At 45.1% G+C, this 17308-nt stretch overlaps 1 protein-coding gene across 1 annotated transcript; it reads right to left on the reverse strand.

Annotated features, from left to right (window-relative positions):
* Window positions 1-9091: 9091 nt before the first annotated feature.
* On the reverse strand, window positions 9092-16224 carry LOC110507441 (prolactin-releasing peptide receptor-like). The gene is made up of 3 exons (XM_021587434.2): window positions 15856-16224; window positions 12968-13812; window positions 9092-12693 (listed from the first exon to the last, which is right to left on the reverse strand). Exons 2-3 carry the CDS (start codon window positions 13793-13795, stop codon window positions 12355-12357), a joined length of 1167 nt encoding a protein of 388 aa, XP_021443109.1. The 5' UTR covers window positions 13796-13812; window positions 15856-16224; the 3' UTR covers window positions 9092-12354.
* Window positions 16225-17308: the final 1084 nt, after the last annotated feature.

The following is a 17308-nucleotide window of genomic DNA, read 5'->3' on the forward strand; positions in this document are numbered from 1 at the left end:
CATACAGTACTGGAAAATAATGAACTTCCTCATCAACTGAGTCAGTACACCTTTTTTTAACTCATGTTCTGAACATAAGAGATCACTGTAGGCCAATGCTTTAACGAAGGAGTGTGATGTGGCTGTGGGGATGGCACCAGGGTAGGGTATTTGTAGGGCTCACGGTTCCCATCCTAGTGGTGGTCCCTATGGTCCTTACGGTCTGGGTAAGAGCGCTCTGGTGCTGATGAGGAAAGCTGAACCGAAAACTCTGGAGACACCGTGGCTCACGGAGAGGACGGCTCCAATCCGCCTCACTGACAGCTAACATACTACAAAATACAGCAAACGGAGCCGCAATTAAAACGGACACGCAGTCTGTAATCTCGAGCTGGTAACACAGATGGCCCCACACGCCAATAATTAAAACGGCTATGTTGCTGCAGTTACAGAGAGAGATGGGCGTTTTCTTCGGAGCTTGCGTTGCGAGTCCCCACACATGGTTGTCTCTCTCTGATAATCCGTCTGTGTGTGTGTAGGGACAACTTGAGTGGTGTTTAAATGTGAGGGACAAAGAGAGCTAGGTGGAAGGGAGAGATATAGAGAGATACTGGTAAAGAGAGAGAGAAAATAGAGAGTGTGGGGGGGGGATAGGGGAAGACAGGAAAGAAAAAGAGAGAAAGCACAGAGACTGGGAAGGGAAAGTAGACCGGAGAAACAGAATGAGAGCGAAGGTAAAAGTAGAGAAAATGAGCGAGAAAGTGTGAGGAAAGATTAAGACATTTACCATCTGATATCCATCAATCTGTCAGATAAACTAAACATAACAAGATTCCACTGCTGGTCCCGGAGAAGCTGAAGCTTTGGACACTTTTTTTTGACTGCTTCTCCTTCCTTCCTTCTTTTACCCCCCCCCCCCCCCCCCCCCCCACACACACACACACACACACACACACACACACACACACACACACACACACACACACACACACACACACACACACACACACACACACACACACACACACACACACACACACACACACACACACACACACACACACACACACACACACACACACACACACACACAGAACCGTGCCTCTGAGCTTACAATGACCCTTTTCTCCAGAGGAACGCCGACATCACTCTTTCTGGCAGCTGCTCGACTCCTTTTCTGATGCATCACAAAAATACACATTCCTCCACTGACTGAGGATGATTAGCCGTAAAGCCACGTAGAGCTCACCAATCGCCATACTGCAATGCCTTTGTAATCAACCTGTCTAATCAGAAGCATTGAGTGTTTCACGACTCATTGATGAGCAACATGATATCATCCACTGCTTTCAAACTGTTTATTTGAGTATCGCTGCCAAACAAGGTCATTTCAGTCCTGCTTGATTCCTTGGAAGAACGCCGTCATAAGCTAATATCAGTAGGTCTCATGAGGCAAATCCAATAAACAGTGTTGAGAAGGAAAGTTTACAATGAAATAATTTACTCCAAACCAATATAACAGTGTTTGCATGAATGACGCTGAGATGGTCCTAATTTATTAGAAGTGAAGTTTGTTCTATCTGCTCAGCGCTGATAAGGGCTGAGAAGAGAAGATCTTTAACTAAATCTGACAGGAACGGTCGGGTTCCAGACACAGTCCAGACTGCATTGATTTTGGAACACAATCGGGCCACCACATTCTTTGTCACCAAACGGAGGGTTCAATTATCGCTTCTCAGTGGCAATCATTTTTGTGACCTTCTCAGCTCTGACAGTGGAGTAAGTTAAAGAGGGACAGTGTTGGACTATGTGTGGAATGGTGTTGAATGATTCCCATTATAGCATGCGGCTCGTCAATAAAGCTCCCACGGTGCCCGTCGATATGGTAGCAGGCTGAGTGGTTGGCATTTTACTGGTGGGAACAGTAGGCTTTGATGTGAATGCTTGCTCTGATTCTGAGCTGCTCACGGGGACTAAACTCTTGAAATGAGACGCACAGATTTATCTGTCATATTGAATTGGTTTCATGAGGGCTGGGGACAGCCTGTTTACAGAAGGAAACACCCCTCTCCTAGAGATAAGGTACTTTCACAGAGCAAAAAAATGTAATTTCCAGTGTAATTTCCTCTCTTTACTTCACTGAATCACTATTGGTCTGTCTCAGTGCCCGAGCTTTGTTGGACATGATGCCAAGGAAAGATATGCAGACAGTGTTAGTTTTGGAGACTGTGAACATTCTGCAGGAATAGAACTAATTCAAGGTAGCAAACTAGGTCCTATTTCTTAAAAAGCCACGGGTGTGTTCCGTTGTCTGCTTGCTCTGTTTGTGAAGCTGCTTCCGGGAAGCAACTCATAAATTATGTATGATCCATTAGTGAGTTTCGTTTGCAAACACAACATGTCATTATAGGATCTTTATAAATGTAGCCCCTCAGTGAAAACCAATCTCCTCTGTCTGAGGGTCCTTGATATTTCTCATCAAATTATGGATCAACATTAGATTGCCTAAACCCTTATTTCGACGTGTAACATTTGTGAAAGCAATGTTCTAAATTATGTATCAACTGTAGCAATATCATGTTATGTTTTAGTCAATGAATGCAGCTCTCTAGCACCCAGGCACAAATGGCCGAGATGAATGGAGTTTTGAACACGTGACATGCAAAATTATGCAAATAAATGCGTATGTGACTTCACCCCATTGATGCAGACCTTATCTCGGTTACACAGACGTAAAACTATCTTGCAGAGTTTGTCATGTCCTCTTCTACTTCTGGGGGAATGCCATTAACAGTTGTGATGACCTTTTTGCAAAAGAAGGAAGTGAAGTCTCCTCCCTGGAAAAACGGAAACTTTAGGCCAAACCCCTCCCTTCTGCTAATTCCACCAGTGTTCATCATGGCCAAAAAAAGAAAATGTTTATTTTCATGATTGTTTTATGATATAGACCATTTTGACTTTATGTATGGACTCTAGCGGAAACCATTTATCATCCGCACATGGGCTTGAAAATCACTGCACCGTTATAGAAAATCAATGACGAAAACCAGGAATCACATAATTCTACATGAGCCCAGACAGATTTGTGCCGTTTCATCTGTCCACGAGAGATTAATCCAGTTGACGCTTGTATATGATCATGCTACATAAAATGGCTGAATGTATAGAAAACACTTGACCAATGAGCAGTTTGTAAACAATAGCAAAGGATTGGCACTCTGTGGAACAAACAGTTACGATACTCTCCTTGATATGCATGTTTTGTGTGACTGTGTATGCTTGGAGACACTTCCAAGACCCTTGTCCAAGTCTCTTCATGTCAACTATGGCTTGCACACACACGTGTATACACACCGTCGATCATGTTCGTCGGAGGATCTCTGCAGCGCTCTCGGAAGGCTACACGCTGTCCCATTCACTCCACACAGATCTGTGTAAAAACTATGGTTGCAATCGGGAATCGGGTGAAAATAAGCAGGAAATCCAGAATTTTTGCAACCCTAGGAAAAACACTGAAACCGTATTGCTATGCTACAAGAAGAGAGCACACCAAGACATTTGCTTTCAATGACCAACGTGGAAAAGCTTCGCTCTCCCCGTGCCTGAAGGACACCATGGTCTTAGAGAGTGTGTGTTGGTACTATCCATGACAAGCTCCCTAAACATGAGTATAGTGTACCCCGACAGCAATCCTGCGAGATACAACTAAGCACTAAGCTTCTAGAGGAGTAGACAATAGAACACAGAAATCACAAAAGACAAGTACTTCAGATCCAAGTTAAAAGCTTGTCTATTGTATCTCAATGCCACGTCTTCCATTACTGCCAAATGTGACATGGAGCAGCTACAATGAACGCGCCAGAGACAACTGACAGATTCCCTGCCACGCCACTCTCACAGTTGGAGTCCCAATCAATGTGCCATTATTACTGATCACACAGAGTGCTGTGTGTTATGGTGAACACTTGCAGCGTTTCCCACATTGACAAGGTTGGAGTATGCAGTCGGGGTAAACTGAAAGCGAGATCTGTAGTTGGTGAAACTGCCATCGCCGTGTTCAATATTACAACAACAACAAAGAGGTTTAACCTCGAACATCGCACACTCTTTGGTCCCGTGGACATCAAAGCGCGATTAAAACGGCCTAATTCTTACCCTGATGCCGGATGCCCCCTTTTCATTTCATCAACAACACAATAACAAAGGCGCTGGGGTGAACAGTGGCACTCTTTCCCCTTCCACAGATTTCTGCTTCAAGGGCTCTATTTCAATCCGTATCGCTGAAGATACACTTTATAACAGGATTGACAATTAATAACAGGATTGACAATTCTAACAGGTTTGACAATTAATAACAGGATTGACAATTAAAGTCAAAGGCATGGTAGCATGCCTTTGGGGGGGGGGGGGGGGGGGGGTCCCATGACCGAGTTTGGGCAGCCTACCAATCATTGTTTTTTGCGACCTGTAGAGGGCCAGTGAAAAATGCGCTCTTATAACAGCTGCATAGTGCAGATCCCAGCCTATGGAATAAAAGTTTGAGGGAGTCCCTACCTTCTTTAATCCTCTGTGGTATTGTGTTCCATACTGTCAAAAACAAGTTTAATTTAAGAAGACCACGTGCTGATTTAAAAAAAAAAACTAAAACCCATAGGCCCAATGGACACACAGACTTAAAAAGGCAATCTGTAGTTGCTACTGTACATGCATTTGTGGACTTATAAATTCATGTTATATATACCCTTGATTCTTGAAGAATATAACTTAGAAATGCCTCTGAGATTAGTTCAACTGTCATGCCCCATGAAGACCCAAAAGGTAGAGCTTGTTTTTCTCCAATGTCCAATATGGCTGCCATAATACCATTTGATGGTCAATTTATTACTTTTTTATTTATCTGTTATTTTACCACGTAAGTTGACTGAGAACACGTTCTCATTTACAGCAACGACCTGGGGAATAGTTACAGGGGAGAGGAGGGGTATCATGTGTCAATATACATTTTGCTGATGAGAGGCATTTTTTTCCAGAAATGTGTACAACATTCATGCCCATAGAGACTGTTTTGGTGAAAATACATTTTACTCTGAATCCAGTACGGTCAACGTAATTACACTCAAACACGTCCGCCTGCATATAAATTGCCCTGGTTTATTTTTGCATTGCGGTATTCTGTCTTTAAAGGAAGGACTTTTGGTATAACTAGGACTATGAGTGCCACTGCCGTGCCCGACATTGTGAATAGCTGAAGCCAACTAGCTTTTTGATGTGTTCATCAATTCTCACGACACAAGCACGAAGCAGTGTAACCAATGTACAGGAAAGCAACCTGCAACCACAACAGTCAGCCACTCTAGCAGCGCATATGTACAGCTCTAACACCCCCCCCCCCCCCCCCCCAGTTGCACAGCTAACTGGTCATTCTGGGAAAGATACAGAGACAAAGGCCGTATCCTTCCTGTATGACTGGCAGGGCACTCGGGGGCTGTGTGTGGTGATCAGTTTTCGTTTCTACAAAAGTTGGGTGCAGGCACTCGGCGGACGCAGCTTGCATGCCAATGAGACCCATCCGCCTGACTGACGCTGGGGATGCTGCAGTAGTGGAATGGTTCGTTGTCTGGTTGTCTGTGAAAGGGCTGTCGCAAACAGACCTGCCCGCAGATATTTCCAACACCTAATTGACCTGCGGTTGTAGTTTATTTACATGTTAATGTTGAATGTGGTCCTGCAGGTCACGTCCTACATATTCCTATATTCAATTGGATGTCGGGTCGGATGATTATTTGGCTGATATTTACATTGGGTAGTCGGCTGTAATTACGGTCTGGGGCAGGCCCAGCAGGAGATGAGGAGAGTGACAGTACCTGTGAGGGTGACTGACTTCAGGTTACCGAGAGGCTACTTAGAGTGTAGGTCATAGACTATGACTATGACGCATTGGTTATGAGGGACGTAAGCACATCTCCACACACATACTGTATACATTTGAAGAAAATCTTTGAGCTTTTCATGGGAGGTACAGGGGTGGCAGAGGTGGTGGAACAGAATCACGCATGGTGCACCAAGACCACTGTGACACGGTCAATCCCCAGCCACCATACACGATCACATACAGCGTGTTCGTTTGCTTGACCATCTTAAGGGGCCTCTTGTTTGCCTAGATGGTATTATGTCCTTTATAGGGACGAACAGTTTCCCAGACCAATGCATGAGTCACCAGAGCATGAGAGATCATTCTTCACATGCAAGTCCAGGTCAGGTGCCACAATGGGCTGGCCAGCCATGGATGGTAGTAAAATAAGTACATGAGAGGGCAATGCACGCCAGCACTTCCCAGATGGCATTTTGGCTGTTGAATGGCCTCCTGACGTGTGGCAGTCTAGTTACACAACATTTCTGTCTTTACTAACTGCCAGAGGGGGACTGATGGTGGAGTGGGCCTATCAAGGACAGTTCTTGGAGAATAAGAATGGCATTGCCATTGGGGGTCAGGGTTCGGGTTAACCCTTCACTGGAACTAAGGGGCCTAGCCCAAACCATGAAAAACATGGCCAACCAAACGTTACAGTTGGCTCTATGCATTGGGGCAGGTAGCGTTCTCTTGTCATCTGCCAAACCCAGATTCATACGTTGAACTGCCAGAAGGTGAAGCGTGATTCATCACTCCAGACAGCGCGTTCCCACTGCTCCAGAGTCCAATGGCGCGAGCTTTACACCACTTCAGCCGACACTTGACATTGAGCATTGGGATCTCTGCAACAGGTATGGCTGAAATAGTTGAATCCACTAATTTGAAGGGGTGTCCACATACTTTTGTATATATAGTGTATACTGACCAAAAATAAAAAGGCAACATGTAATGTGTTGGTCCCATGTTTCATGAGCTGAAATAAAAGATCCCAGAAATGTGACATACACACAAGAAGTGTATTTCTCTCAAATTTTGTGCACAAATTTGTTTCCATCTCTGTTAGTGAGCATTTCTGCTATTGCAAGTTTTGAGGGAGCGTGCAATTGCAGCATGCTGACTGCAGGAATGTCAACCAGAGCTGTTGCCAGAGAATGTAATGTTCATTTCTCTACCGTAAGTGTTGTTTTAGAGAACTTCGCAGGACATCCAACCGGCCTCAAAACCGCATACCATATATGGTGTTGTGTGGGTCAGCGGTTTGCTGATGTCAACGATGTGAACAGAGTGCCCCACGGTGGCAATGGGGCTATGGTATGGGCAGGCATAAGCTACGGCCAACGAACATAAGTGCATTTTATTGATGGTAATTTGAATTCACAGAGATACCGTGACGAGATCCTGAGGCCCATTGTCGTGCCCTTCATCCGCCGCCATCACCTCATGTTTCGGCATGATTAATCGCAAGGATCGGTACGCAATTCCTGAAAGCTGAAAATGTCCCAGTTCTTCCATGCCTGCGTACTCACCAGCCGTTTCACCAATTGAGCACGTTTGGGATGCTCTGTTCCAGTTTCTGCACCAATGTCCAGAAAGTTCGCACAGCCATTGAAGAGGAGTGGGACAACATTCCACAGGCCAATCTCAACAGCCTGATCAACTCTCTATGCGAAGGAGATGTGTCGCGCTGCATGAGGCAAAAAAGTGTCCACAACAGATACTGACTGTTTTTTTGATCCATGCCCCTACCCTTTTCTTAAAGGTATCTGTGACCAACAGAGGTATATCTGTATTCCCAGTCATGTGAAATCCATAGAACTGTAACTCTGGAAAATGTAGACATTTTTGCAATGTTGCGTTTTATATTTTTGCTCCGTATAAAATCGAGAGGAACCATTTGACTGAAAAGACACGACTGTTTTCACTCACCGTCTCAGCTCACTTGTTTCCCATAGAGCCGATTAGATTACAACAGCCACAACATAAAAAAAAGTGTAACTGCATGTATTTTTGAGGCAGGACCATACAGCACTGAACAAATTTGACTTGGAAAGTAGTCTATCGCTCAGCGACTAGAAAGGAAAGCTTACATTCATTATACATATTCATAGTTGATATTTTAGCCTGTTGTATCTCTTTGTTTACAGGTTTATGTGTGTGTGTAGGGCAGACAACCGACAGCTTGTGTTTCAAATTTGAGCAATATCAGCGCTTGTATAATTGGGTCACATGAGTTGATGTGGCCCACAACCCCTCCTTCCAACTAGGGATTATTCTGCACTGTTTGAGTTTAGGTGGTGTGTCACAATATTTATTAATTTAACCACTTTTACAGTAAAATATTTTTTCACCACCATCCATTTGATCGATGTTAGACATTAGAGATGTGAAAAAAACATGTTTGTGTTTTGTTCTACCTCGGTTAGTGGTATCTCAAAAAACCTAAAGCCCTTTTTGAGAATTGGCCACTAGCCTAATTTTCATCTAATGCTATTTGTATAAAAAAAATATTGAAATTACACCTCAGTTTGAGAACATTTGGAATTTGCGATTAATCCTGCAGTTAACTTGATTACATAGTTTTTTTATTGTTTGACAGCCCTAATTGCAATGCATGTCAATGTTATATAGGTAATATGACTCACACACACACACACACACACACACACACACACACACACACACACACACACACACACACACACACACACACACACACACACACACACACGGAGAAGGGACTTGTCTAGGGAGCCAACACCAGCTCGAGAGAGGAGATAAAGTGAGAACGGTCTCTAGGGTTCATCCATAGACTATATACTTATAAGGCCATGGGCTGAAACTGCTGCTGTTGTGTGTTGAGCCCTGCTGGGATTGAGGAAGACAGCCTATATCCAGGCTTTCTAATCCCATTACTGTCATGGCTGCCAGATAGGATAAATGAAACCAATTAGCATGCACACACATTTATCTATCGGACATTACTGGTCCGTCTAACTGCTCTGCCCTTTGTTTAGAGCCACTTCCTGTGGCACTTGTCACTGGTACTGGTTTAAATAGCTACATCATTTCGCTATTGGTGGATGTGCATGTGTGTATTTAAGTGTTTGTCTTTGTTTGTTTCTGTGTGAAAATGTGACGTGTGAAATAGGCGAAAAGAGAATTGAGTCATTTTTTTTTCACAAGACTGATGACACAGGCTTTTTAATTTGCAAACGAACAGGATCAGGGGCGTGCGTCATGCACCAATTATTCTCGGAGGATGGGGCGGGAGGGGGGGGGGGGGGGGATTTAGCATGTTTCAAACACTTGACACAGCTTTTTCCTACAATGAATCCATAATCATTATGCCTAATTTTATGTAAAAAAAAAAATGTATATTTCTCTGCGTAGGTTATCTAAGCATACCTCTTCATTTGTTCATTTGTAATTTTAATGAGGGTGTCAATCTGACTGTTGTAAATCACACATCTCAATATACTGCACTAACATGCCGCCTAGGATATTACATCCAAATGACCAAACACAGTACATGGAATGATAACACACATGATCAATACAGGCATATATCAGGGCATCATAATTAATACACAAATAACATGTTATCATAAGGTGACAGATTACATTTAAACAACGTATTATTCTGCATATCTAAGCATGTTTTTTTAGTTGTTTTTTTTAAGAAACTAAATATTATTTTCTGCATCTCTGCTAAAATCTGGGTAAAATATAGAAATGGATGTGAGCTAAGACAGTTAGAAAAGCTACTCCAACTTGATTGATAGCCTGAAATAGCTGGGTAGAGGTTTGGAGATTGGGAACATATCTAGCTGGCTAGCTAAAACCAACTTCATACAATTGCTAGGTGGCTAGTATTACAGAGAAACAACAAAACATTTTTGCTTTATTTATTCATCAAGAAGGAACAATAGGCTACATGGCTTGATCGAATTCATTTACAAGCATACCCCCCCGCGAGTCCTAACCATCACTGGCCATTACAACCAAATCAACTGCTGTGTGTGTCACGACACTCTCTCTCCTCCTCCACTGACGACACTGTCTGCACACACTGTAGCCCTCAAATCTGGACCTCGAAGCCAGCTCTACTTCTTGTTTTCATTGTTCCCCTCTAATCGGGGACTGATTTAGACCTGAGACACCAGGTGGGTTACTTATCAGGTCGAACAAAAAAACAGTAGGCTCCGGACCTCATAGGGTAAGAATTGAATACCGCTGCACTAGAGTACAGTATCTAGCGTCCTGCCTATCTATACTATGTGATGCACCTGGGAAGGAACCATTTGCCAGGGGCTCCCGAGTGGTGCAGCAGTCTAAGGCACTGCCTCTCAGTGCTTGAGGCGTCACTACAGACACTCTGGTTAAATTCCAGGCTGTATCCCAACCGGCCGTGATTGGGAGTCCCATAGGGGAGCACACAATTGGCCCAGCGTCGTCCAGGGTTTGGCCGGGGGTAGGCCGTCACTGTAAACAAGAATTTGTTCTTAACTGACTTGCCTAATTCATTTTTTTTTATTCATCTCCACAGAATAAGGGGGTACACTTTGCCTGGTCCAGTCATTGTGCCCCCCACTGCAAAATACAGCTGTCAGATCAGATTTTATTATTATAAATGATTATGATTAAAATGTGGGCTTAAAAAATTAAAGTTCAGTAATTCATGCAACATCGGAAAAATAAAGCAACAGGAAAAGTCTAATGGGGTACGTGCCCCTGTGCCCCCCTATGGGCATGGGGCCCCTGAACAGCATACAGGAAACCAAGCTGATGCCAACAAAGAGGTAGGGTAGAACAGGTGCCTCTTCAGAGAAGGAACAGAAACCGTGTGCGTGCGACTGGGATGTGTGAAACTGCGGGCATGCGCATTGGCAGGAGGAATTGTTTCAAATGTGTGTATGTGTGACTCACAACCTACATGAACCGTTTGTTTAAAGGAGTTTCATTCAAAACCCCTGAGACTTTTCTATTATATTTAGCAGATTGAGGAAAAAACACATTTTGCTCACACGTAACAGCAGCATTCAGTTTGGATTAAATCGGGTTGAACACAAACATCCATAACTATCACAATTAAAGTCGTTCCGGCCCAGTGTTCTTGTTGGAATGACGCTATGGGTGGTTTGCTAGAGTGAGTCAGTGACAGCGTGCTCAGGGGGCCTTGTGAACGGTAGCTACAATAACCCCGGCTAACTAAGCCATCCTAACACCTCCAATGAACTGTCAGAATGAAACTAGGGTCTCAACCACCACCCTAAGACAGGCATGGACACCGCTGCCCAACCCCGTTAGAAACACACACCTCCTCGGAAACCCAGTGTATCACGACACACTGGGAAATCAGAACGTTGTGCAACATCATTTTTTTGGAGGAGAAATTCACTTTGAAAACATTCTAACCTTTTTCACAGAGCATAACACCCAAGTCACAGACACCACCTGAGAGGGCCTCTGGGAATGAATCCATTTGATTAGGCTCAAAGCCAGTATCTCTGGGTTCAGAAAGTGGCAAAACAAAGACTAAAAAAAGTCCCTTGTGTTCTAGCTGCGCTAACCAGCAACAGATAAGGAACTAATCCAATTGTGAGGTACATTTGGCAGACTGGGTGCTGTTCCTGTCCTGTCAGTTAATATGGCAGCCATATTGTCACTGTTGGTAACTGAACAGATAGCACTTCACTTTGGGTTAATTGCGTTCCAGGGAGCTGATTGGGTTTGAGACTGCAGAGGACAACTGCAGGGATCAACACCTATTCAAAGATACTCCAACACACCTACAGAAACTAGCACTGGGCTGGGGAATCAGTCCCATATCGCCCAGGCGAAAAGAAAGAGAAGGGGGGGGGGGGGCAGATAGTGAAAGGGGGGGCAGAGAAAAAGAGAGAGGAATCAATATAAAACTATAGCGACATACATTGAAATAAATCGGAAAAGAGAGATTAAAAAGAGGGAGAGAAAGTATGAAAGATTTCAAAAGCATAGTAGAATGAGGGAACAACCGAAAAGAGCGAGCTGTCTTTGCAGACTGTTTTTGCCCTGCCGTCCTCCTCCGTTGAGTTTGTAATCCATTTGGAGAGTGAGGAGTTCACAGAAGGGTCATCTCCCCCGCTGCCGCTGCCAGACCTGCATCCCAGCCCATGGTCGTGACAGTGTTTACACTCTCTGCCTCGCACTAGCTGGGAGACCTGCTCATCGTCTTTGGCAGCAGGGCTTATGTAGTGACACCCAAGGCAAACAGAACGAACTATCCAGAGGGGTGACAGTCTCCAGAGCAGTCTAAAACCCCTGTCACACTGTCTCTCCTCATTCTCCCCCTGCTCCTACAGCGGGTGTCTGGCTGGACACCCGTTGTCATCTCTAACGCGTATATGAGATATATGTAATGGCTGCTGCTGTGGTATATGACCTTTGACCCCTACCTATAAACCATACCGTGGTTCCTGATGTTTTCAGAGGGTGCTGTCATTGGTGGGGTCGGAGTCAGGACCGACGACTCCCGGGGTCTCCTTGGCGGGGGCGGAGACCTCAGAGAGCAGGCTGAGGCAGGTGGCCGGGTTCCGGGAGGTGGAGCGGGAGAGGAGCTGGCCCCCTGGGGGCTCCTGGCGGCAGTAAGGGCACAGGTAGCCCTTGAGGTGCAGCCAGACCTTACTGTGCAGAGAGGCGTAGATGAAGGGGTTGTAGCAGGCTGAGCTCATGGCCACCAGGTGGCAGCACACCTGCAGCACGTTGACATAGCGCTTGTCCACAATGTGGTAGTCTGGGTCCAGGTCCAGCAGCAGGTTCAGCACCTGTAGGGAGGGAGGAGGAATGCACACAGTCAGTGGGTCACATGCATTAGGATTACATTAGGATTACATTGAGATTACATTGGGATTATGCACAGCCTAGGTGATGTAACTGCCCCTAAAATGCTCTTTCGTCATATTTTCTCAAAGAAATCTGCTTAATAATATAAATATGTCAGGAAAGTTAATGGGCTATCAGGAAAGTGCAAGTGGGCTAACATTGTGAGTGCATTGTAACTGTGCCTGTGTGTGTGCACGCACAACCGTGTGTTCTCACCTGCAGGGGCAGCCAGCAGAGGGCAAAGGCAAGCACAGAGGCCACCAGGAGAGAGAAGGTTTTCCTCCTCCTCTGACTCCAGCGCTGCTGGCAGTGTGAGGGCTCTCCGGGCAGCGTGTGGCGTCTCAGGTGCACTGTGATGGCACAGTAGGACACGCTGACTGACAGCAGAGGGATCATGTAGGAGGCTACCAGGATACAGCAGGAGTAGAGCAGCCTGAGCTGGCCAGAGCTCGGCCAGAACTCCTCACACACCACCAGCTCCACCCCACGGGGCCTCAAGTCCAGGTAGCGCGTGTGGAGGGAGGGAGGGGCAGCCAGGGCCAGAGACAACCCCCACACCCCCAGAGCCACCGCGCCACAGCCCCCGACAGAGATCCTCCTCCTCACTGGGTGGGCCACCACCACGTAGCGGTCCACGGCGATGGCCGTGAGGGACAGCACCGAGGCGAAGACGGTGGCGGCCTGCAACAGCGGCACCAGGTGGCAGAGAGGGCGTCCGAAGGCCCAGCCGCGGCTGTCGAAGGCGTACGAGGCCGTCAGAGGGACACAGGTCAGACACATCAGCAGGTCGCCGGCCGCCAGGTTACCGATGAAGAAGTTGGTGGCATTGTGGAGCTTCTTGTCGGCCAGGATACAGGCCAGCAGGATGGAGTTGCCTATGCCGGCCACGGCCACCAGAAGGCAGTAGAGGGGCAGGAAGAGGGGCTTGAAGCGCAGCAGCAGCTGCATGCCAGAGAACACGTCCAGGGGGTTGTTGCTGTGGTTCAGGGAGGGGCCTCCAGTAGTGTTGGCCCCACTCAGGACCTCCTCCAGGATGGGATCCATCTCAGTACACTGCTCCCCTACAGCACAAGATAGGGAGTCACTCCATTGTGGCAGTTAGGAAACACTGGAGGAAGCACCATCATTTACAGCATGATAGAGCAAAGAATATAGTTGAACCAATATCTAAGTTCATAACCTTGACCCTCAGCAGCCCCGTCTCCCTTGGCTGCTAACTTAATAAAGATTATAGATGTACTGACAAGATACGTGTCTCTCGTTGTCCACAAAGTGGCACGGCGGGCTGTCTAGCTCCTGCCTATCCTTCCTTTGATTGGTGGGTACATCTCATTATTGTAATCCTTCTTTGAATATTCAATGAGGGTTGTTGACGTCAAACGCTTGTATTCATTGGAGAGATGCTATGCTACTAGTCTCACGCCGCGAAAATGCATAGCCATCTCGAGACCACTCGGCTAAAAAGTGTTTCTTCTCAAAGATGCCGGGATGTCACGTGTCCTAATTATATCAGCACACTTGTAACAGCTTAAGCATTACGAAACTTCTATTCAATCGAATAAACCTTACATAGCAAAAAAGCCATTAATTTTTCTGCTCACCAAATTCGACACGATCTCATTGACCTCAGAACAAAAACTCAATGCTTGGTGGGCGAAACAATGAGAAAACATCACCGCCGCCGAGTTGGGCCTCTCTCTTTCTCTATGTATGTACTAACTAGAATGTCATGAGGGCGTCTGTGCAAATGTCATGTCTCTCCTGTCCAGTCTCTTTAATACCGTGGCCACCCACCTTACTGGCTACACTCACTTTACTCACTTGGTCTAAGCGCCGGCACCTCAGATATGCATCCCCTGTAATGCTGTTGCCATGCACCTGATGGAGCTCTTCCAGTCTCATTTCTGAGCCTTGATGAGAGCTGAAAACCCCTCTGACTGCAAAACAGGGGAGCTCGACATCTCATCCAGAACCCAACCGTTTCACGCCTGCACTGACGCATGTTGTGTGTGTGCGATTAATCAGATCGCTTTATCAATTAAAATGTTTTTTTTTGTTTTTTTCTCTAGTTCATGTGGGCGACTATCATTATTTATTCGATTAGGAAAATGAGATTATTAGTGGCCTCATCATCACAGCCTACTTTGAGGAATTGGATTGTGATCTCCCATTATCAAATATGCTTCAGCCAAGAAATACAGAGATGGGTAGACGGACATACAGAGATGGGTAGACGGACATACAGAGAAAAATAGATGAAGGTTCACTCTGAATATGGTAAAGCAACAGGTGGTGAGGAAGAAGGAGGGATTGAACATGTTGCCCAAGTTATTGCGCGGTGACATGACAAACAACTGTACGTAATGAAATGCATTTGTGAACGGCGTCTCCATGGCACAATGTCGAGAGCCTACAGTGCATTTGATTTGGGTCGTCAGGTCTTCACAGGCTGCGTAGGATCTTGTCCAAGCAGAGAGAGACATCGAGATGAAAGTCAGTCCGAAACTCGGAGTGGTATTGCAATCTAGTATTGGATGGCATTTCTACTGTGACCAGGACCAGCCTCGCTATTTACTTTGAAGTGAGCTTAAAAACAGTACGGCAACAGAGATAACCATCAAAATGCTCCTGAAACACATTGGTCCGTCATGATAGCAGGGCAACAGATTCAAAGTCGTTATGGCACACTATCTGATCTAGTACACTGAAGGATCAGGCAGACAACAACAACAAAAAAAACACAAGAAAAAGACTGGCTAATGCAAAACTAACACGAATATCAGGATAATAGTCCATTTGTGATTGAACAAATAACACGTGATTACACATTCTAATATCGGATACCATTTGAACCATTAACAATTTTATGAAATCATCCATCAAACTAGCGATACATAGTTTTAGTATATATATTTTTTTGGGGGGGAATAATAGAATTTCAAATTTCACAATATATTTTTCAAATGTTCATATTTTCTGTATTCCACAATAAAACAAGCAACATTAATTTAAACTGTAATTATGTGCATTTTGTGTGTTTGTATGCATAGCTGTGCAGTGTGTAGTAGTGTGCACGGAGTGTGTAAGATAAGAGAGAAGCCTACTTGTACTGTGCCTTGCTTTTCCTGAGAGGCAGTACGCGTCTCTCCTCTCTGTCACGTCTCTTCACTTCTGTGACTGTCTCTCTTCTCTTCCCTCCTTCCCTGTGCTGTGAGCATGTCCCCTCTCTCGCTCTCTCTCTCTCTGAACCCAGCCAGTGCCTGTGCCACAGATGCTCATATAGACTTAAGAGAGTGAGAACACTTTCCCCTCAGAGCATATAGAAAAGTGATTGAAAAGAGAGATTGTGTGGTGTCCCCACACTACCCTCCCTTCTCCATCTCCCTTTCGCTCTCCCTCCAGAGATGTCAATCACACACCCTGCATGAATTTCTATATTATTTCCCCTCCTAAAACATGTGGCTAACCTCCTTCCATAAGTGCACAATGCAACACATATGGTTCTCTCTTATGCACTCAGACACAAATCCAAACCTGCATAAAATTATATGCTAATATTATATGAACAAGTCTGCAATTAAATGTCTCTGTAGACTATCCCTCCATCCCTTCCTGCCTCACATGCACACACAGGAGGTTGGTGGCATCTTAATTGGGGAGGCTCGTGGTAATGGCCGGAGTGGAATATGCAGGAACGGTATCAAATACAGCAAAGACATGGTTTACAGGTGTTTGACACATTCCATTGGCGCCGTTCCGGCCATTATTATGAGCCGTCCTCCCCTCTGCAGCCTCCTGTGACACACAGTCAGTTATTTTTTTTCTTCATCAATGTACAATTGTAAGGGCTCAGACACATCAACAGCGTTTTCTGGCTGAGAGTACACACCTCTGAATGTAATTTGCGAACCGAGTGAGCACTGATTTTACATGTAGAATCGCGCAAAAGAATTCCAGCAGACGTCTACAATGTGGTGGTCCCTAAAACCCAGCCCGCTGAACATAAAGGCAGACAAATGCTAGATCCACATTTGGTGCGACGTGCGCGAGCCCTAAGGCAAGAAATTGCAATAGGATTGGGAGTTTGCTCAACAAGATTAAGATACTCAAAAGGTGAACGTTTATTATTAATACTATGAATTTGGCATCTTTCTATTGGGCTAATGTAAGTGCTATATTTTCAAAACGCCAAGTACACAACTCAAAACTGATAACACTTGTAATGTTCCCCATCTTGTGTTCTGAACCTTTGATTGTGAATTGGTGTTTCACACATCTTTCACCCTGGAGTCATTCATGAAAAAATCGTAGTTTTCCGTGAAATACCATGTGAACATTTTGTTTAGACACCAATACATCAGATAACGATAGGCTCACTATTTAATCTAACAGCAAAATACTGATACACGTTTCAAAACTATTCTTTTTGAAGTGCTTCTTTAGAAGGAATGGATAGTAATTCAGGTTTTCCAAACAGTATTTGACTAAAACTTGAAATGGATTGCATTAGGGTTGTAAAATTCCAGCAACTTTCAATAAATTCTTGTTTTTGCCAGA

This window comes from Oncorhynchus mykiss, chromosome 27, assembly GCF_013265735.2.
Source record: "Oncorhynchus mykiss isolate Arlee chromosome 27, USDA_OmykA_1.1, whole genome shotgun sequence".
NCBI lineage: Eukaryota > Metazoa > Chordata > Actinopteri > Salmoniformes > Salmonidae > Oncorhynchus > Oncorhynchus mykiss.